The sequence below is a fragment of the Plectropomus leopardus genome, chromosome 9 (genome assembly GCF_008729295.1).
Source record: "Plectropomus leopardus isolate mb chromosome 9, YSFRI_Pleo_2.0, whole genome shotgun sequence".
Lineage (NCBI taxonomy): Eukaryota > Metazoa > Chordata > Actinopteri > Perciformes > Serranidae > Plectropomus > Plectropomus leopardus.
Genome location: NC_056471.1, coordinates 9,550,640 through 9,572,771, shown reverse-complemented (window position 1 = coordinate 9,572,771; position 22,132 = coordinate 9,550,640). Strand labels below are relative to the sequence as shown.

Sequence of the window (22,132 nt, the reverse complement as noted above, 5' to 3'; positions counted from 1 at the left end):
ACGCTCCCATTCCGACACCAGCGGGCACACGCTCAGACTCGCCAGGCTGTTGTGTCACCTATATGACTTGCTTTGTACATACAAGCATTAACCTTGGGTGCTGCGGTGTGAGGAATAATGGAGGTAGGCAGTGCAGGCTGAATGGTTAAGACACTGCGACGGCGCATAGGAAGAAGCGAGCAAGGTTTTTCACAACACAGTCCTTTCTGAAAAGGCCAGTATAGACTGTGCTGTTTCTCCATGGTGTGTGGGTGTTCAAGTGTGTTTGCCGGTTAGTGTGAAATGCTATAAGTGTGTGTGGGCGCAGGGGGCACTGACTGTGTGTCCGTCTGTGGCGAATTGTCAGTGTGTGTTTCATCTTAACGTCTTATCAGGGATACTGTACGTATAGAGAGAAGTCCAGAATTGTGTGTGTGTGTGTGTGTGTGTGTTTGTGCTGTGCCCGTGCATATACACTATGTGTTCTGCTGGTAAACTCGGCATTAGCAGGAAGAGATTTCAGGCTTGGTCAGCTATGAAAGCACAACTACGTGACGAGAGTGCTGCCGCTGCCCATAGATAGCAAGCCCTTATCCACTAATTAAAACCCTCTATCACTCCATGTCTCACTTGGCAATCTCTCTATCCTTCAATTCTCTCCATTTTCACTGTGAAATCTCTCCATCTCTCATTATCTATCCATCACTCTCTTTATCCTCATTCTCCATTCATCCCTCCCTCCCTCCTCTCGGCATCCGCTGTGGGCTCCCAGTGGGCGGTGTGCTGTTTTGTTGTGTTTCGGGTGGTTTAGGTATAACAGGTTCCTCTGGGTCCTTCAGGGCCTCTCGTCTGAGGTGTCCCTGTCATATGCCTGAGGAGCTATGGCAATGCTACCGAATAAAACAGATAGCTTTTTAAGTCCCCCCCCCCCCTACACCAACCCCCCACACACACACACACACACACACACACACACACACACACACACACACACACACACACACACACACACAATCCGAGAAACGCATCTCTCTCTGGCAGCTTACTGTTTACTCCCGCAGGACGTGTAGCCTGGATCTGCATTTGCAGCTACAGACTGCGCCTCGATTCCTTCTGATGATTAAGCCATCATAATGGTAGACAAAATGCAAACCTGCAAAACAACACCCGGCGTGTCATGACTTCAAGTCGTAGCATCTGCAGCAAAGACAGTTTTAGCATGAATACATTTCTTGAATTTTTTTTCCTCATCGTCATTCTCGCCGCTTGTAGGGCATGTTTAGTGAGCGGGATTAGCTCGCCTCTGTGCAAACAAGCTTCTTGGAAATGTGTAAAGGCCAGAGCTAACAAAGATGGTAGCTCCCTACTCACTGGGGGTCTCCAGGCTGTTATGAAAATAAGACCTGCTCTGCATGGCTGAAATGTATTTGTAATCCTGGAACTATACTGTATCAATAATCAGAGGAGTTAATATTGTTGGATGGCACTTCGCTCTCACCCTCCTCCTTGTTTATTTACCAGTGTGAAACTCAATTTCTCTGCCGCTGCCTGGCCCCAATCCACTCTCTCTGCCTCTCTATTTTCCATTCTGCATGCTCTCTCTTCCTGTTCGTCATGATTTCAGCGCATTCATTTGAGATTGGAAAGTGTAAATCGGTTTTGACTCGTCCTCATGGTCCTTGCCTTTACACATGACCATCGCTGCCACGCTGTTATTGTTGTTGTTGTCTAACATCTTAGGGACCCCGCCCCTCTGGAGATGACTTGGAGCGTAAATCCTGTTTAAAAGCAACTGTGTGTGTGTGAGAGAGCTTCTATCACTTCTCTAAGCAGATTTGCTAAAAAACAGCCCACTGGTCTATGGTTGCTCTGTTTGAGCAAATGGACGGATAGGAGGGGATCAAGTGGGTGAAGAGTCCCATTAGATATTATTGCGACTGTGTAGCCGTGGATTATCACTCCCGTGTGGTTGTATGTGTGTGTGTGTGCATGTTGTACAGAATTTGATAAGAGACAGAAAGAAAATTGTTGGCAGGGGAGGAGGGGGTGACAGTTTAATGCGATGCATGTGTTTCACTCAGTGTTGTCACTTTGTATTAATTTTAAACCGAGCAGTGAATAGTCCATTACACACTGATGAATTATAGATTAGAATTAAATTAGAAATAAAATCACACAATAACGTATACATACATTGTCACCGCATACAGCACTCAGTGTTAATCCACTTGCAGTGCAAACAAAGTCACGAGATGCATTTCAAATTTTAACTGTATCTAACTGCTTATTTTATGCCTCTGTACCAGTTATATGTCCATACATCCGTATGTCTCATTCTCATAAACAAGACATCTCAAGGATGCCCTGAGGGAATTTCTTCAAATTTGGCACGCATGGACCATCCAGCAGCTTAGTTGTTAGAGCAGGTACCCCATGTACAGAGGTTACGTCCTCGCCACAGCGGCCGCAGGTTTGATTCCAACCTCGGTCCTCTGCTTTTTCATCTCCTCTCTCTCCCACTTTCACACTTAGATTTTCCTATCTAATGAAGGCAAAAAGCCCAGAAAAATGTTTAAAAAAACAAAACAATTGGCACAAATGCCCACTTGGACTCAACGATGAAGTGATTAGATTTTGGTGGTCATAGTTCACAGATAAAGGTCACTTTGACCTTGTCTGACTAATTCTTGTGAACGTGATATCTTAAGAATACCTTGAGGTATTTGGCACAAACATCCACTTGGGCGATGAAGTGATTAGATTTTAGTGGTCAAAGGTCAAGGTTAGTGTGATCTTCACATGCATTTTTTTGCCATAACTGCAGAAATCGTACACTAATTATGAAAACAATTTCACACAAATTTCTAATAAGATAAAAAAAAAAAAAATAAAGTGATGATATTATATATCCAAAAGGTCAACTTCACAGTGGCATCATAATGTTTTGCAAAAACACGTTTCTGGCCATGACGTAATGACATTTTGACTGACACTGAACTGGTGACGCTAATCTTGGATGCCCACCTTCAAACTGGGGAGGATGCCATGTTTTCACAGACATGGGTGTAAACTGTAACTGCAACTGGTTTTTGGAGGCGGTAGTTCTAGTTTCTTAATTTGCTGTATTTAGTGACAGTAGATAATAAAAGTATTCCACTGAGTCCACATGCAGTGCTGTATTGCAGTTAATGCAGTAGGTTGAAATACATAAATCATTTACGTCTATGAATTTTACATTCTTATGTCTTGCATGGAGATGATTAAGATCAGTTGTTAGTCACTGGCAGTATAGTGATGCAATCAGTCAAGCACTTAGTTAGCTTCACTAAGGGATCCCTCAGTGCACCGTGTGGTCCCCTGCTCTCCACGTACATAAAAAAATGATGAGAGAGATGATACAAATCTTGTAGTGAAGGTTTTGAAGATTCCGGTATTAAAAATTTAACTCTTGCATGATGGTAATTATTCCGACATCACCAAACCTTTCCTGGGTCGTTCTTGTGTGTTTTCTATGAATAGTAACCTATTGGGGGGCCTATGGTGCCCGCTCCGCCCCACAGTGGTTATTCCTCGACTGCAAATCTAGGCAAGCATTGCGCTCAGGTGGCAAATGCTGACTTGTCCTACAGAACGCCCATGTGTCTTGTTTGATGTGAGCTTGGCTCTAGGAAACAACCTCCAGGTTTTGACATCAAAACCAAGAATCAAACCCCCTAATGGGCACCCCACTGTGGGCTAGAATTAGCGAGAATAACCCCCGCCAGCAGGCTTACTTCTCTAAATGCAGGGGCCTCAAAGGATGAGATGGAGGGTGGAAAGCGTGCAAGGTAAGGGGAGGAAGAGGAGGGAAAGAAGGGGTGGACTGATACAAGAAAGATGGTGAAAGAGGTGCGAAAGAGGGAAAGGGATTAGCCTGCAGAGGTGTGTTGTAGCGGCAGCCACACCAGTTTTTCACATTGTACACGTCAATATACAGGCAGCAGTACATGCGCTAAGCAAAATGTTCACTAGAGTGGTCTGTGTATGTGTGCACACAACTGGGGAGCAAGATGGTGTGCGCCCATGTGCAGGATTGCATGCTTTCATTCTTGCGTGTAAGCGTGTGACAGACATAAAACAGGACGGAGAGCCTCTGTAGAGACAGACAGCAGTCAGTGCCTGCAGCAAGCCGAGAGCTCACAGGGTAATGTATACTCGCTCCTCGCCGTACCAGAGAGAAGGTGACACCAGTCAATCCCATTCTGACAGGGCAGCTGAGATAATAGCAGGCTTTGATTCCTTGCAATAACTCCTGCCAATCAGAATGAAAGGCATCGTGATTGCAGGGAACCACAAGCGTGTGCATGTGTGTGAGACGGCAGGAGCTTACAGTGTGCTACAGTACCGCTCAGGTAATTGTAAAATGTGGTTTTAAAGGCATTGTTGGGCTTTTTGGTGTCGTTAAATAGGAAACACATGGAAGGAAGAGATGAGTGCAGAGCTTTTTACAGATCATCTGCGCTATGATAATGTCTGCAGGGGGTGAGAGGGTGTGTGGGATGAACGTGCAAGCGACTTGGCCCATTTTTTGACTTGTTTGCTGTCAGGGGTCGTCGAACGGTCTGTGTGTGCATGCAAACAGGTCCGCGTGTGTGCATGCATGTGAGGAATGAGGAGGGTGAGCGCGAGGCCAGAGGAAGGAGTCTTTCAGGTGGAATAAAAGCATTACTGCAGTGGTAGAAAGGTCAGCTGTAAACTTGTATCAGACTAGTGGTGATCACCCTGTGCTGCAGATCTCTGAGGTATTGAGCAGGCACGCTCTAATGGCTTTGATATATGGACTACAGGACTCCCTGAAGAGGTCAATACCATAGCACTTTGTCTCTATGAGCAATGACCCTCTCAAGCTCCATTTAGAAGCTTTATATCTGCAGGAAATAGGCTGGAAAGGCCTCAGGCAGGGCACGGTGAAAGAGAACTAATATGAATGAAGTATTTTCTAATCACTTCTTCTGTGCTCTAATCGTTGTCCCCATCAATCATTAGTTATGGCGGTATAAGCATATTGTGCCGGACGTTATCAGAAATAGATTTTGATGTGGTTGAGGGAAGAACAAGAGAATTGGAGCTGAATAGAGCCAATTTATCATTACTCCATTCGGAAGGGCAATGACACTGCAAAGACTGGTGTCTAATAGTGTTTCATCATTACTTTGGAATCTGGTGAGTCACAGTGTTTTAATGAGAGTGACAGACGTGGGGCTCGGCTACAAATTTGTTGATTTAATCCGCCACTTGTCAATGGTTGTCTGTAAAAGAGAGATAAAGACTACAGTAGCGGGAGAAGACAAGAAACCACAACTGACAGAACGGAGGGCTGCGCTTGATTTTGGCCAATTTCTCTTCAAACACATCCAGACATAATGGCCCACCATCGCGGTCCCTTCTGAGCGTATTGATTTGGAACTAACCTTTGGTGTGAAATATGAAAGAAGCGAAATGCTGTTTATGAATGTCCGCCGTAATTGGAACGAGCAGACGTTGCAATATTGTCCCACTGTGTTCAATAACAGACTTCTTGTGCTATTTTTCTCCTCTGTTCAATCCCTTGTTTCCCTTCATTTTCCTCCGCTGGCCCATCCTTCTTCCCACTGTCCTTCCCTGCCTCCTTCCTCGCTTTACCTTTTCCTCCTTCCCCTCCATCTCTCTCTCACCTCCAGACTCTGTGCTCTCTGCTGTGGCTGTGCTGAGTGACTAAGCGGAGCCCTACAAGCCATGGAGGAGATGGACAGTAAACCCTACCAGCCGTTGTCTAAGGGGCGCCATGAAATGGAGATGTCCTACACCAGCTCGTCTGATGAGAGCGAGGACGGCCGCGCCCACCACCGCTCCTACACCTCACGCGAAACCCTGCCCGACTACACGCACGAGCTACGTCTCACCCTTGGATCACACCGGGAAAGACAGAGCAACTACAGCCAACCCCAGCCAGGTACCACACTCAGGCCACACTCAGGCTGGATGTGTTTACCTTGAAATAGCACAGATACTGTCTGTGCACACAAATGGCACGTGTATGGTAGACACACACACACAAACGCGCACACACTGAGGTCTTTAAAAGGGCCTATGTGAATTACCTATTACGGTCCACAATGAGCCAGAAGGACAGTCGGAGGCAGCCAATTACCTCTTCTCCACTGAGGTGATATTTCTCTCCCACAGCTAAACTAGGTCAACCCCAAACCTCTCTGGCCTCACCTGGGGTGGAACACCACCCTTCATTACACACACACTCACAGATACAGACGGGCGGACATAGGCACACATACATTCGCACTTTTGACACATACACAGCGAAAAATTCTTCCCTGCCGGTGACAGGAGGAGAAATGGGCCAGCGCGTGCTGTGATGGATGGCCTTTATGCAGGTCATGTGTGGCGTTAAGAGAGAAGCCGCACCTCATCAGGACAGTGCCGCTGTGCAGGGTTCATAGTGATCAATAGCTTCTCTTTCTGCTACCCCAACCTCCCGCTACTCTGCAAGACCTACCCACCATGCTAACAAGCAACATTAGCCATTCACAACAGTTACAGCCCCTGACAAGCGGGCCGCTCCGGGGATTTCGTGTTTTGAATGCCACCTTCTATGGATTTTGTCGTATTGTTTGCCACGCAGCAACCCGTTGATGGCCGTTAGTCATCATCATGTCCTCAGCACCATTGCAGTGTCAAAGAGCACTTGCCTTTTTCAACAGTTACGGTCTTTCTGTTTCCATAACAAACAACATCCCCTGCCATCAGTGTCATATGGTAAGGTGCAAAAAGACCCCCCAAAGCAGCCTTTGAAATGTCAATGGCAGCCGGTTCAGCAAAGCACATCTGTTCATCTTTGGGCACTGGAGTTATATATAGCATACCCTACCTAAGTAACCAACTGTTAAGGGGGGACATTGCCTCCAGTGACGTTTTTAATGGATTACGGTGTTCCTGACAAAGATCAGCCAATTTGTTTCTCCTCTAATTCCCCACCCATGTTCCTCATATTTTCCTTCATCTTTTAAACCTCCACATCGGGCCCTCTCCTCCCCTCCTTTCCTTCCTCCTCTCCTCCCAGCTGCTAATTTTCCCTAATATTACACATTACTCTCTGTCCATTTAATCCCACATTGCCTCTGTGTTTTTCTACAGTCTACAATGATAGATAGATGGATATAGATAGATAGATAGATAGATAGATAGAAGCTGCAGTAAGTGATGTTTCACGTATAGAGATTATAGCTATTGATCATTTCCAACTTCTGTCCCTAGTTAGGCTTTTAGTAAAGAAAAAGAAAAAATATATATAAGATATCAAGTTGATATACATACAATAACAGTTATGGTAAAAGGAAGACAGAAGGAAAAAAATGATTTAATATTTATTCTCAAGATGACATAGAATTACCATATAGAAATACAGTATTAAAAAAGACACAAATGTCAATGTTACACACACTTACAAAAATATAAGACATTAAATATAGTTGAAAATGCTCACATCTCTGATTTGGCTTAAGCCAGACCATAAATCTTTTCTTCATATCTTGTGTTAATTTTATTTTGGTTGGTTAGTATGTTCCACATTTTTAGAGCCTTTTTTGGAAAAGGCTGACTGCCCCAAGGAGGTCTTACGACGAACGATTTTACAGCGGCCGCTTGCTGTGCCCCTGGTGTTCCTAGCACTATTTTGCCTGCTGATAAATTTGCATAGAATTTCTGGTGCTAAATTTTGAAGGCATTTCCAAATCAGTTTGAGGGACGAGAATTTTAGAAAATTATCAGAAGTGAGCAAATTTTACTGCTTCAGTATGTGACAATGATGCCAAGATAGATAGGTAGATAGATAGGTAGGTAGATAGGTAGGTATGTATGTATGTAGATAGATAGGTAGATAAATAGATAGATGGATAGATAGATAGATAGATAGATAGATAGATAGATAGATAGATAGATAAGTAGATCCACAGTGATTCTTAAGAGCATAAGAGAGTTATGCTCAATATTTGGTTTTTGCCTCCCTATTAATTAGCTTAAATTAATTAAATTACACTCCACATTTGTTTACAGAAGCCAGAAATGAGTTACAGGAAAAAATGTCAAAAGATCCTCTTCACTCAAGAATGTGTTTTTTCTCTTGTTTATGCTCCCCAAAGATCTGACCTTGACTATTCTGACTTGCATCTGTGCAAAGTTGTCAGCAGAGAGCTGTTTTCACATTCTTGAAGAGTTAGATGTCTGTTTACTTCCCTAAAATCTGAAATTCAAACATACAAGAGGCGAGCTAGATTAGTTTTGTTACTAATACAAAAGCCATTTGCTGACTAATAAAATGCCGGCAGAGAAAAGTGAAACCTGTAGCACAGATCGGGTTTTTAAGTTATTGAAAAATCAGCAAAAAACTTTACTTATACCTGTGATATATAACACACAATAATAATATGACCATTTGAAAGCACTGTAACATTGCAGCGGATATTATTTTATGTTTTGCAGCCTCTAAGAATGTGTTAGCGACTCTCAGTAACAGGCTGACAATAGGCAAACAGCATAAACAAATAAAAGATGGTAACTTTCCATCAGATCCACCCTACCGTCCAGGTATGATCGCTTCTGGCTCCAAAAAAGCAAGATAGTGACGGCCAAAATGACGAACTTGTGACTTCAAAACCATATTTTGCAAACCAATGGATGACGCACTGAGGGAGCGTCAGCTTCTTGGATGTAGTCTGCGGGTCTGACTGAGGCTCAAACATGTACGGCTGAATCTCTCTGATGTTCCATCCAAAGCTGATGTTGGCCACCTCTTAGAGTGCTGCCCTTTCACCGGTCAACCTGGTGAAAGCTGTGGTGTTTGGCAGGGTGCAACGCCAGATTCAGAATTTCTCAATGAGGGAGAAAATGTAGATTTCCCTCCAGCCTCTTTATTTAGATTTTTATTTTACTCTATATGTGGGAAAATCATGTTAAACAAAACAATATTCATAGCAGTCTTTTACATGCTTTAAAATATGTCTGGAGGGGAACTTTTAATTATGCAGAAGTAACAGCCTTATGAGAACATGATCAGTTTAGTATGTATGGATGTTTTCCGCCTAATGCATAAAATGTAATTATGATAAATAAAATTACATTCATCGCAACATGTAAGTAAACACGAGGGCGTAGACTCCATAGTTACACATGTTGTAGAGAGGAGACATAATACAGGAAGAAGAAAAAATGCTACAGTGTGAATGCTTTTAATATCAATCTGGCAAATAACCCATATGATGAAACTGATTGTCATGATTATTCTATAATAACCCTATATTGTTACTCCCCCGCCCTAAACAAACAAGCTATCAAACAAAAAAAATATTTTGCAGTTGATCAGTTGTTTATCTGCATTTTGATGAGAAATGTTCATTATCCAGTGTCTTTGTTATGAGAATGTTACTGTAAATCAAAATTGAATGATTACTTTCTAACCTGGAACACATGCAGAGGAAGTAGAAGTAATTTTCTCCACCCAGAATTGTGTCAGTTTTTTCTTTCAGGCGGCACATGGCCCTAACTGCTTCGACAAGTCACAGAGCAGCCTAGACATAAAACTCAGTGCAAATAATGTTGTTCATAAAGCGTATTGCTGCATGATAATAAGGGCAAAAATTAGCTTCTGGGCCGCCATAACACACCACCCCCCCATTTGTCCCATTTTTCTTTGCAAGAAAACTATGTGGCCCTAGATTTTCTGTGTGGTTTACAACTTAATTAGCACAAACCATTTGGCATATAGTTTTGGGGCCCCTGTAAGTTTGGGGCCCTGGAGCCAGTCTCCTGCTTTGTTCACTTGGTAATGAAGCCATGGTGAAGGGGACGTGGTGCCCTGCCACATGTATAGCAGAAATTATACTACTGGGTAATTTCGATGTGTGTTTTCCATTACACCCACAACTGTATAACAGTGACATTATAACCAAGATTGTTTTGGCAGCTATTCTGGTTTTTGCTTACAGCATGTACTTACAACATCGGGTGAAAGTAGTGTTTATTTATATGAATAGCCAATATTTCTCTTAAGTAATTCTCGAGCGGCTGACTGTAATGGCAGGAAATGGGAAGGTATTTAAAAAAAAAAAAAAATCATTTCCCTTTAATCACCTACTAAAATCTGCTCTTGCATTATAAAGTTGTTTGAAAAGAAAATGGTCAGTTTTTCAGTTTACAGTCAATTCATGTTTCTAGCTATGGGGAAATAGCCTATTTGCTCCTGAATTGCCCTCTTGCAACCAATTTGAGCTAAGCAGTAGTGTGTAGTGGTGACCAATCTTGCGCTGGTTTAATTCCGCCAGAACAGTGTGGAGCCACAGTTGGTCTTGACCCCATCAAACAGGCACAGCAGGACACATCGCTGGTCAATGGAGTGGTCAACAGGATTGTGGCTCTTATTGAAACACTGCGGTTTGTGTTCAAAGGACCCGACCTAACACACACATATTAACTGCACTAAGTGAGAGGGAGCGGAAGTCTCTCCTTCTTGAGTTCTCGCTGGAGTCTATATGGTACCAGGCTGCAGTAATATCTGTATAGATTTCAATTTACACCGTGTTTTAAAAAAAAATTCCATCAGTTCCATCACTTCCACTTATACATTCCAAACTGAAAACTGAGGTGGCGAGAAAGAAAATTTACTCAACTGCCTCTGCAGGAAAAAAAGGTAGAGCTCAATTGAATTGAATTGAATTGAAGTGTAACCAGAGGACTAACACAGTATATCTGATGTTCTCAGATAACAGGTTGATGCTTGGGATTGGAGGGCGTTCTAATACCTGAAAGCATATGAGGCTCAATTTTTCTCTCAGTCTGAGTCAATATTAATAAGGTTTGATCTTTATCTGATCTCTTCACCCCACCAAGGAGAATATAGATGAGATCAGTGCTCTGTTTGAGCAGCAGTTCAATACATCTCCAGCTCGATAACACACATCACGCCGCCCGAACAGGATATAGCTTCGCTGCAAATGGTTAAGAAAAATCGAGGGTGGCATTTTGATTTGGACTTGTGCTGCAAAACTTGTAATAAATGCTTGCTCAAATAACAGCCTGTCTCTTGACATAATTTGGGAGGATGTTTGGTGTTTGGCTTGTAAATGCCTGCCTCTGACAAACACCTGGTCAGCTTAGTTGCCTAAGCAAATAAAGACGCACGCAGGTATTAGAGGCTTTACGGCTCTATGGGATCTCAATCTGCCTGTCTCTCCTCCTCCTCCCTCTAGATTTAGACTTCTGTAAGGCTGGGCAGATGAGGAGCCCAGACTACCACATCCACCAACAGCAGCAACAGCAGCAGCAGCATCAGGAGGAGGAGGAGGAGGCGCTGTGCTCTGGACCGGCCGCTCATGTCCACAGCCGCTACTCCTTGGGCGTGGGCTCGGACGTGGACACGGAGCCAGAGGTGGACCCGTCTCCCGCTCACGGCCTGCAGCACATGTGGATGCGCGGCCTGAAGTCCGAGCAGAGCTCCTGCCTGACGAGCCGCGCCAACTCTGCCCTGTCTCTCACTGACACCGAGCATGACAGGAAGTCCGAGCCTGACAATGGTGAGTGAAGTATTTTTCTTCTTACTCCTCAAGGGGATTGAGGAGTAAAATGCCCGGGGGAGATTTAAACTGAGCAGATAATGTAGTGCACCTTTGATGATGCTTTTTTGTGCGTGTAAGTAGCATGTGTGCTGAAGTCAGGCTGCAGAATTTTACATTGCATCCTTGCAGCGATATATTAATAATAGAAGAAATTTCTCACCAAGTACTGCAAAGAAAAACAACATATAACATTAAAACTCTTTTCAAGGTTTAAGTTACAGCCTCAGGCAATTACGTGATTGAAACTCTCAGTTTTTGAACTAATGCTAATGCTTAAGTTCCTCTCCCTTTGAACGCTCTTTGATGTGGCTAAATACAGAAAATGTGCTATTGGTTATTTAGTCTCTGAAGCGAGCTCGTATTGGAGGTGAACCTGGGGTTGGCTGAGGATGGAGCTTGAAGAAAGTCCGGTGACGAACATCCATAGAATATGACTTGGAAAGGATTGAATATCCTTTGGAAGCTGAGGCAGATTTTGGTTTAAGGCTTGGAGGAGAAGGAATCGCAGGGGTCGGGCGTTTACAGTACCTGACTGGCTGCCTGAGGGCAGCTGACAACCGCCTCTGTGGGAAGACTATAGCCTGGAAGGAAGGAGAAGTTGAGAGGCGGGGGTGAAGATATGGGGCCAACCAGAGAAGAGTCTGGGATGGTGCCAGCTATCTGTCTTGCACTGCTGGGCTTGGCTCGGCTCCCCGCAGATGGAGAGTTAGTTAGAGGTGCACACAAACAAAGACAGAGCTCTCCAACCCATTCCCAAGGGCACTGTCTGTTTATGTGCCGCAAAAAAAGGTGGAACGTATTCAGCGGCTGAGAAAAAGGAAGGCTGATAGAGAAAGACAGAGAGGGGGGGAAAAAGAGACTTAGAGAGGGGAAGAATAAGAGACAGGGAGAGCAAAAAATGCTAATGAGAGAATAGAAATGGTAATGTAATGGTATAATTAGAATGAGAATAAAAGGGAATGAGTGGTTGAGGGTAAAACAGGTGAAGGAGAAGCTGGTTTCGAGTGATTGTTAGACAAAGATGGTGGGAGAGGGAGAGGACTGAGACAGGAGGGGAGAGGAGGATCAGCAAGCCAGAGGGAATCAGAGAGTTTAGGATGTGCTTGTTTATGTTTGGGATGCACCCAGGGGTGCTGTTTAATGGCAGCCTGGATTGGACATGGGAGTCAGCCTCGTGCAAAATCACAAGATGGAAGAGGAGAGAGCGAGGGAGTGAGAGAGTGGGAGTGCTTGCAGCATTACACAGTAATCAATTTGTGATGGCTGTGTGCATATGGACCAAAGTTATTACCATTTGAGATGAGGGACTCTTTATCCAGGGTCAGAATGAAAGCTGCAAAAGGGGGGAGGCAGATGGGCATGCGGCAGAGGAAACAGAAGCAAATGAGGACGGATGAAGTCACAGAAGTGAGGGGAGAGGATTTAAATGTTCAAAGCATTTGGCTTTACCGCTACAATGCACCAGGAAAGCTGGTTTATGTGTGGATTTCATATGTCACATGAAGAGCTGTACAGCACATCCTATGACTCTCCAAACCTTGACACCATCTCTCAAGAACATGCTCTTCCCTTCACTCAAGCTTCAACCGTCTCTCCGTGTATTCTCTTGCATTAGTGTCTTTACTTGGCATCCTTTTTTTCTTTCCTCTCCACCACCAGCCCATTTGTACTCATCCTCTGCCTGTCCATCTCCCTCTGACACGTGGCCAGGTGTGTCCATGCGTGGCATCCTCTAATAGGAAATGCATTATGGATGTCACATTTCTCTCCATCAGCACAACAAAGTCTCACACGCCCCTCTGTTCCCAGTGATAATGAAAGTTAGAGCCTCTCGCAAAAAGATGTTGGCGTAAAGGGGCTGAAATCAAAAAGCTAACGTCCCTGCCAAAATGAAAGTGCATTTTAAGTCGGCCCGACCTTGCACTCCCTTTGTCTTCAGAGCTCGCCCCCTCCCAAACCCATTAATGATGTCAGCTTCAAACTGGCAGGAATCCTTTTGTTCCTGGTCTGATTGAAGCTGACAAGTCAATTTAGTCAGTGTGTGTGTGTTTGTGTGTGTGTGTATATGTGTGAGAAAAATAGTGAGAGGGAGCGACAGATTAAGAAAGAGTAAAGGAGTAAGAGATTCATTTTGCGTGTGAAGCCACGTTGGTACAGATGTCTGTCTTTACTCTCTTTCGTGTGTGTGTGTGTGTGTGTGTGTGTGTGTGTGATGGGCTGATAGGGAGGGGTGCATGTCCAACTGTGACACCTCCCTTGAGGAAGGCTGTAGGTGTTCTTGAGCACCAGTCAGACCTGCTGACAAACTCAGCGAAACATCAACGGCCCAAATTGACGACGGCACACCGCTGGAACGGAGGAGATTGGCAGTAGAAAGACAAAGTGTAGTTCAACTAGAGTTTACTGCTGACACACATACAGACACACATGTACAATATACTGTCAGAGATATGTGGACAGTCATATGCATCATATTTAATCATTTTTACAAACAATAGATCATACTAGTTCTATGTATCGAACTGTTTCTACAAAGTTGGAGGCAGACTTTCATTTAATGTAGCATTTACCCTTTGAAACATGCAGCGACTCACTTTCCTTGTACTGCTTAAAGATGCCTCTCACAAGTATTTAACCCTTTGAACCCCAGACCAAATTGGTGAAATTTCTTTACAAAATATGGAAAAGGGGTATTGAGCAACTTTCCAATAAATGTTTTACAAATTGTAAGATTTTGGTAGATTTAGAAAATTACTGAAAAAACTAAACTGTCCAGCGGGGAAAAAAGCTAGGGAAAAACTATATTTATAATTATCACAATTACACATCTAATATTATGTTTCATTATGCTTTTCCAGTTTTTTTTTACTTAAAAACTTAAAAAAATGTATTATAAATATCATCACCATTATTATTGTTATTATTATTAGTTGTTGTAAAAGTAGTAGTAGTAGTAAATAAATGTATATACGTATGTGTTGTTGTTGTTGTTGTTGTTGTTACAAATTTCCTGATACATTTTTTTTGTAATTTCTTCTTGAAAAAAATTAAGCCAATTTGCTCAGGCTTCAAAGGGTTCAGATCTGAAATCATGAAAAACAGCCCCCCACAATAAGTGCTATGTAAGTGGATACACACACAAATGCTGCTACAGCTTTAATGCTACATTTTACCCTTTCTTTATAAATAAATCAAACAAAATGTATTGTGCAAATAAGCTTTAGAGGTGTTGCTAGCCCTTTTTTTTTTTAACTTTGGAGAGAACCAGCCTTGCTGTTTAGGCTACATCTGCTTCCAGTGTTAATACTAAGGTAGGCTAATTATCTCCAGGCACTTACTACATATTGAACATACTGATGTGAGAGTTGTATTGATAACTCTCACAAAGAAAGCAAATAAGTTTAAGTGAAAAAATGTCAAAATATTCTATAAAATCAATTTATTCCTGTCAAATACTTAATATGCAATGACATGATTGATTAAACTTCAAAACTGATTGCTGAAATAAATGCCGGGAGAAAGCAAGGAGGAAGGCTGATGAGAGAAAGACAAAGTGAGCAGATAGATTTGGTGACACTCTTCTGAACTACTGCAGTGTGGAATAATTTTTAAAAACTACATTAGCTTTATTATCTGGGTTACAACACTGTCCTATAATGAGATGCTAATTAGTTGGGCACTTTTTCATTAGTTCAATCAGTTGCAGATTTACTCTAGGCTTTTGTCTATCTTTTCAGCTTATCTTTTTTCCCTTTCACTTTTGGGATTGACACATTGTCATGTAGCAGACAGCCTCCTGGTTTTACATGACTGCACTTTTCATACATCGTCCTCCGAGCTGAAAGGGTTCTAAGGCAACTGCAAACAGCAGTCCAATGAAAGGCTCTATCGCTCATTATGGTAGATAACTTTCTGTGCTAAAATGCAAATATCTATGTAATTACCACAGCCTGAGTAAGCACTTGATTCTGATTGGCCGCGGGACGTCCATTATTTTTTAAAAACTTGACAACTCTCTTATAACTGTCTGATCACAGGGCTAAATTAATACACTAGAAAGGTTTGAGTGTTCTGTTTCGCCATACAGCGCTGATAATGGTTAGAAGAAAATGGGTTTTCATATTGCCTCAAACATTTATAGTTCCCGAGTTAGCAATCAAGACCTTTGAAAGTAGTAGTGCTGAAAAACATGGTTCTGTATGGATGTAATCCCGTCACATCAAGACATGTATGCCCACGTCTGTTGATCTGACCTGGCAGTGATACTGTGTTGCATACAAACAAATGCAACAGGACACATAAAACATGCATTAAAATATGAATAAATAAAGACAAAAAAGTGCATTAGTATTCAATTTTTATTTGATATTATCTTCTCTGATAAGCAGGCTGATAGTAGATGAATATTTCAAAGCAGGATGTTGCTAAATGAATATTAAAATCCTGTGATGTGATCTAACACTCAATGGAGACAAAGTAATTTGAACAGAAATGCAACTCCCTTCCTTGTTAATTGTAATCAGACATGAATTTATTTACACTTGACAGCTTGTGCCTCTTGAATTCAATTTGAGCACACTCATTTCTCAAACAAATTTTCTTCCAAATATTAATTCCCCTTGTTCATGTGTAAAACATGCATTCTTCAAGCGTGCAATTGTCCAGGACGGAGAGCATATCTGTCCACAATTTGCTAGGTTTTTTTTTGCTTCACGCTTCATGCTTTCATATCTTTATAAATTGGAAACATTTGGGATTTGGACTGTTGGTTGGACAAAACAAGTAATTTGAAGACATCCCAAAAGGCTATGGAAATTTCTGATATACATTTATTACTTTTTTTCCACTGTATTAAGACTGTTCCATTCAAAAAACCTAATTTGTTAAAATTTCAAAAGGGGCCAGAAGGCCTTTTTCACATCTTACTCCCTAATTTCCATTTTTTATAATATGCTTGTCCAATAAATGAAGGATAAGCAAATTAAATGTTCTCTGCCTTGAATGAGAGTTGCAGTAGATGCCTGCCAGGTCTGAACTTACTAACACTAAATGAGGCATATTGCCCAAAAATAGATTGCTGCCATTAGACCTTCAAATAAAGTCATTTAGATTTTTTTTCACAGTGAAGCTGTTGTCCTTGCCTTGAAATAAGACAAGCATGAATGTTACCTTAAACATAAATGTTACATGCCGGCTATAAACGAGGTAGTTCGGGGGCCTGGGGGACTGCACAATGTCATAGAGGGCCCTCATATCTTTTATAAACATGGTCCGTTATTTTTATAATGATGTGCCAAAGTTTTGCAGTCAAGTTTGGGCAAGCTGTGTTCAAGTAAGTGTTGCAGGAGGTCAGCAAGGGCATCAAGACAAAGGGTGGGAGAGTGGAGTGAAAAACTGACCTTACGGTTTAATGAGCAAGCGTACGGCACAGAGAAAGACAAAGGCAGGGCACAGAGAAGATAGGAAGACAGAGAGGCTTGCTGGCAACTAAAGACATTGCACAGGATATTAAAGAGCCATCATCAGAAAATCCTGGCGAGGTTTAGCTTTTATACTGATTTTAATTTTAGCTAGCAGTCATTTGATACGTGTTAAAGTTAGGAGTACGATTTAGACGAACTGATGGAATCTGGTGAAATAGCAACAGGTGTTAACGCAGAATTAGATCTCAGATGGGAATCAGATTTTCAGGATTTCTCGACTTTATGATGCAATTCTGACATTTATTAGGCAATCTGGACTTTTAATTAGATAGTGAGGGAATTACGAATGTTTCATGTAAGCTTCCTTATCCAAAAGTGTCAGATAAGAGCATTTAAGCAATGCGAATGAAAATGGGTTTTATGTGTTTTTCCTCCTTCTGATGTCAGAAGACACAAATCTCCTCTTGGCAGCTCCGCAGCCGTGATAACCTCACAAGAATCGGGAAACTACAATACCCTGAGAGATAGAGACATCTGCAGATGTGCCAATACAACCGCACGTGTGGACACGCACAGACACACAATCTGTATCCTCTAACTTCCCTGGCGTGTTTGTGTGTGTGCGTGCAAGAAGAGGTCTAAGTGGCAACACCAGGCAAACAGCCGCGTACTCTTACCTCCCTCTTGCCTTCCCAAGGCCCAAGGGGTTTTGCAGGAATGGATTTGTCTATTAGCTCGTAAAGAACATTGCTCAGTGCCATATCGATCATCTGAGCTGTAACGTTTAGGGTCTTTAAGTTGTAGAGTTGATCTAGTGGTACACAGACTCCCCTGGCTATTTTACCAGAGTGAGAGATGATCAACTTAACCCTGGTGCCGCGCTTGGCCAGAGGAAACGCTATAAACACGTCCGCTGGAGCCAGAAACCGTTTTTATTGAACCGCCCGTTCAGCCGTCCAGGAGAGGCTGAAGAGCTACCATGAATCCGCCAGGTGCCTTATTGCAGCAACAGTGTGGTTTTGCTCTCTTTAATAGCAGTCTCATCACATAGTTAGCCATGCAGGCTTCTGTTCATGACAGGCTGTCAGGATGTCGGACCCCACCCTGTTGTCCTAATGATGGACCTTTACAGCTCACTGATCCAAAGGAAGACCTACTGGACTGTACTACTGGTTGATGGGGGTTACGCCTATGTGTGTGTGTGTGTGTGTGTGTGTGTGTGTGTGTGAGGGAGAGAGAGAGCGAGAGGGATAATTTTCTGTTCTGTCTGTCTCTGTGAACGCTCACGCCCCTCCTCCATCCTCATCCCGCTGCCATGGCAACAGTCATCAAATCAGAACATCAACCGTTGCTTTCATCTCACGTTGTCCACCGGCTGCCTACAGGCTGTCTGTATACATAAACTGCGTGATGGAAACATCACAGAGTCCAACCGCTACTTGCCATTTTAATAAGCGGCCATATCCCGCACAACTCCACCATCACCTACACAGCACAAGAGGTGAGAGGCGAGCAGGCGAGATTTTTTTCCTTTTTTCTTTTTTTTTTTAATAAACAGTCGAATAAGCTGGCTTAAAACTGTTTTTAGCTCCCAGCGCTGTTGGAGTATTAAAATGAGAGGAGAGCATGGTGAGTGGCACATGAATAAGCTCACAGCAGAAAGGAACAATAGCCCCGAGAGTGTACTGAGAGATTAGTGCAAATCAGAGTGTTCTGCACTGGGGGAGAGAGGCTGAGAGGGGGCGGAGGACACAAAGGTGCCTGTACTGTATGGACACACACTCACTCAGATGCCCACACATGCTCCTGTTGTTTTGTGTGTGTGTGTGAGGGGGTCAGTGGGGTATTTTATTTTGGAGGGGTGTAGCCACAACACAGCTGGAAATGGTTGCCATGGAGAGGGGAAGGAAATTAATTTTTCTCTAAATTTCTCTCTTTTTGTTTACCTGTGGTGCAGGCATAGTGAAAAGACGCCGGCTTCTGTGAATGGCCACCTAGAAAGTGTTGTTGCACAATGATGGAGAAAGGAAAAGAAAAGTAAGCGAATCAGGACCTTTCTGTCCTGCACAATACCATCCTCTGTGTGGATGAATGGGACCTGTCGTGGAGCAGGCTTCTGCTACGAAAAAAAATGTCTGAATAGCGAACCTACAGGTTCATTGTTATTTGGATAATCAGAATTGTCATCTGAGCCTGCACAGGGATTTGGATGCATTTGCCAAGAGGATGTCAGTGGAAGTAATGGCAGCATAGTGGTTTCCCCGCCATTAACAGTCGCTGCCATTTTAGTTTAACTGCTTGTAGTAATAGCTGCTCCTCCGACGCAGCCGTTGTGATACTGCCAGGGATACTCCTGCCATGGCTGCGTCGGTGCCAGTGTTAAAGGCTGCCTTCACAGCCGTGGTGCCAGTAGTAAAGGCTGTTGTTACATGGCACTGTGCCCTGAGCCTGTCAGACCTCCAGGGTGTGTACACCACCTGTCATTATCAGCTCTCAGCCCTGGCAGCTTCGGACAGCTAATGGTCCACTGGGTCTCACCCAACAATCTGCTGACCAGTATGAGTGCTGCTGGTTGGACGGCTGGACACCCTACGCAGACACATGCCCATGTGTGCGCGTACACAGATGTGAGCGCACTGACGTGCAAGTGCTCAGGTGTGCACAGACTTCTGCACAGTACAAACTGTCCACATCTAGAAAAGAAAGTATTTTAAAGTCCAAGTGACACCCAAGTTAAAGCATCTGCAACGTCTGTGATGTCTTTCCCAGTGAAACTGAAAATTTGGTGTACAGCTACAAGAGGGATTGTAAAGGCAAATAAATCCTTTGCATTTGATTGGACCGCTAAAGTGGGCGGGATTAGACTGCTGGCCAGTCCATCCTAGTCCATCCTATGCTCCATGTAATGTTTGCTGCTGAAGCAGTCCACTGTACAATGCCTTGCGCATAATCTGGAGCTGTCAAGGATACCAGTTTCTTCAAAGTGAATACATTTTAGCCAGAGGGCCAGTAACTGGTATTTTGGGGGGAAGGAAGGTGCACTGGCATGACGCAATATTGCAAGCTAAAATCTGCAGATTGATTGATGGGTGGATATCATATTACTATTTGAAACTCATTGGTATTAGCAAAGGAAACACGTCATATTTAGTTTTACAGGAAGAAAACATGATAAATTTTGATCAAGCGGAGACCTCAGAGGCTAAGAAATGAAGCCAGTGTGGAAGTGCATCTCCTCTAATGGCTACTTGAGGCTGACTCCAAAACAGAGTCCATCCCAATAGACCCTCATGTTAAAGTGCTCAACTTTACAGTGAAAATAAACATGTTTACAGCCTGGTACAAAACAACTACGCTGGTTTCCATAGCTAATTTCAACATAGATAACAACTGTACGTGGGGGAAAGACAAGCAGGAATGAATGAATGAATGCATTTGATTAATGAATGAACAAATTAGACCTGAGCCACATTTTTTTAGAATTAGAAACAAAGACCTGATAATTAAAAAGTTGGCGTGTCATAACAGTGACGTCCTGAAGGTATAGTAGGATCCATCAAGGAGAGAGAGGGACGAAGCCTATCCTATGCTCCTATAATGCTAATTGCTTAAGCAGCCCAATGTAAACACAGACGCCACTTTCCTCAAGTGAATTGACTCAAGCCCACAGCTTGTTACCATGGTATTTTGGGAAAACAAAGACATTCTGCAAAGCATGCTCTGGCTAGCTAACTAGCTTTGTGTGGCTAAAAGTTGCACTTTGATTGATGGGTAGATATCGTGATCATAGGTTATAAAAATTAGAGATTTAGCACTGGTTTGTGGAGTCCCATTTTGAAGCCTCGGTCAGCCTGTCACTAGCAGCGGCTTGCCCCTAATTATTAACTTTAAGCCTTGAAAAAATGTAAACAGATGAGCTTTATAAAAAATCACCCCCAGTGCAGCTGTAATGAATGTTGAAATTTGGAGAACAAAACTGTTTTTTGTATCAGGCTGTAAACATGTTTATTTCCACTGTAAAGTCAGGCGTTTTAACATGGGGCTCTATGGGGATTTACTGGAGCCAGCCTTATGTGGTGATTCAAGGAAGAGCAATTTTTGGCACTTCTGTGTTTCATTTTTCAGTCCCTGGAGGTTGCTGCTTGGTCATTATATTATTGGTGGAAATTTCCTGGTACCACCTTATGACAGGGCACGTAATATTTTGCTTTACAGGAAGAAAACATGATTGTATTCTGATATAAGAATACGAAGAAATCGAATTTTCTGTACTTTCTTGGCATGTATTTGTAAAATATAAATTGATCATGGATGTGATCTACAAGGGTTAAAGAGGCATTTTTATTTCATCTCAACTATAAATGAAAAAAAAAAGATGATATATGAGCCTATTTCATTCATTCACTTTGCCCCGGGATGGACTTCTTTTACTCATTCGAGAATTGTCTGTATGATTTATAGGATTGGATTGCAACCTTTGTCACAGGCAGCGTTTAATTGAAAAGGCCACAACAGGACTTTGGAAAGCCATTAATTGTTACGGTTAATTAAGGTAAACATTAAATGAAGAGAGTTTTAATTGGTTTCTCTTGATGAGGGTAGGGATCTGGGGTGACCAGAATCTGCATATGTAAATAACTGAAAACTCCTCTAGGCCTTGGCTGTACTCTCTCTGCCTTAGAGTCCTCTCTCTCTTTGTTTCTGTTTATTTTCCTCTGTATCTGTCACTGTCTCTCTCTCATTTTTCTCTGCACACACCGATGCATGCGCGAACACACCACAGATTCACACACCTTGGCCCCAACCGAGCTGTCGGCGATACAAATGGGGTGCTTTTGTCAAGTGACATTGATGTGATATATGTACATGCTAAACGCTAAACCGGCGCTCCCTGAAGAGATACATTTGTTAAGACGAGACATGACAGATTGGCATAAGACATCACCTTCATATATACAATACGTGGAATTATCCCAGGGCCCTCAACATTCAAGCAGACTACGTTTATTTATAGTATTTTATTTTTGAAAGAGGATGTGGGATGCTGATATGTTTGTGCCCACTGGTGCTCATCATAGCACATTTGAT

At 42.8% G+C, this 22,132-nt stretch overlaps 1 protein-coding gene across 1 annotated transcript in view; it reads left to right on the top strand.

Moving 5' to 3' along the window:
• The window catches only part of tenm1 (teneurin transmembrane protein 1), a 219,912-nt gene that overhangs the window by 11,543 nt on the left and 186,237 nt on the right, over positions 1 to 22,132 (top strand). The window contains 2 exon segments of the mRNA XM_042493760.1: positions 5,679 to 5,950; positions 11,256 to 11,579. Of these exon segments, the coding sequence (XP_042349694.1) occupies positions 5,734 to 5,950; positions 11,256 to 11,579 (541 nt within the window). The 5' untranslated portion in view covers positions 5,679 to 5,733.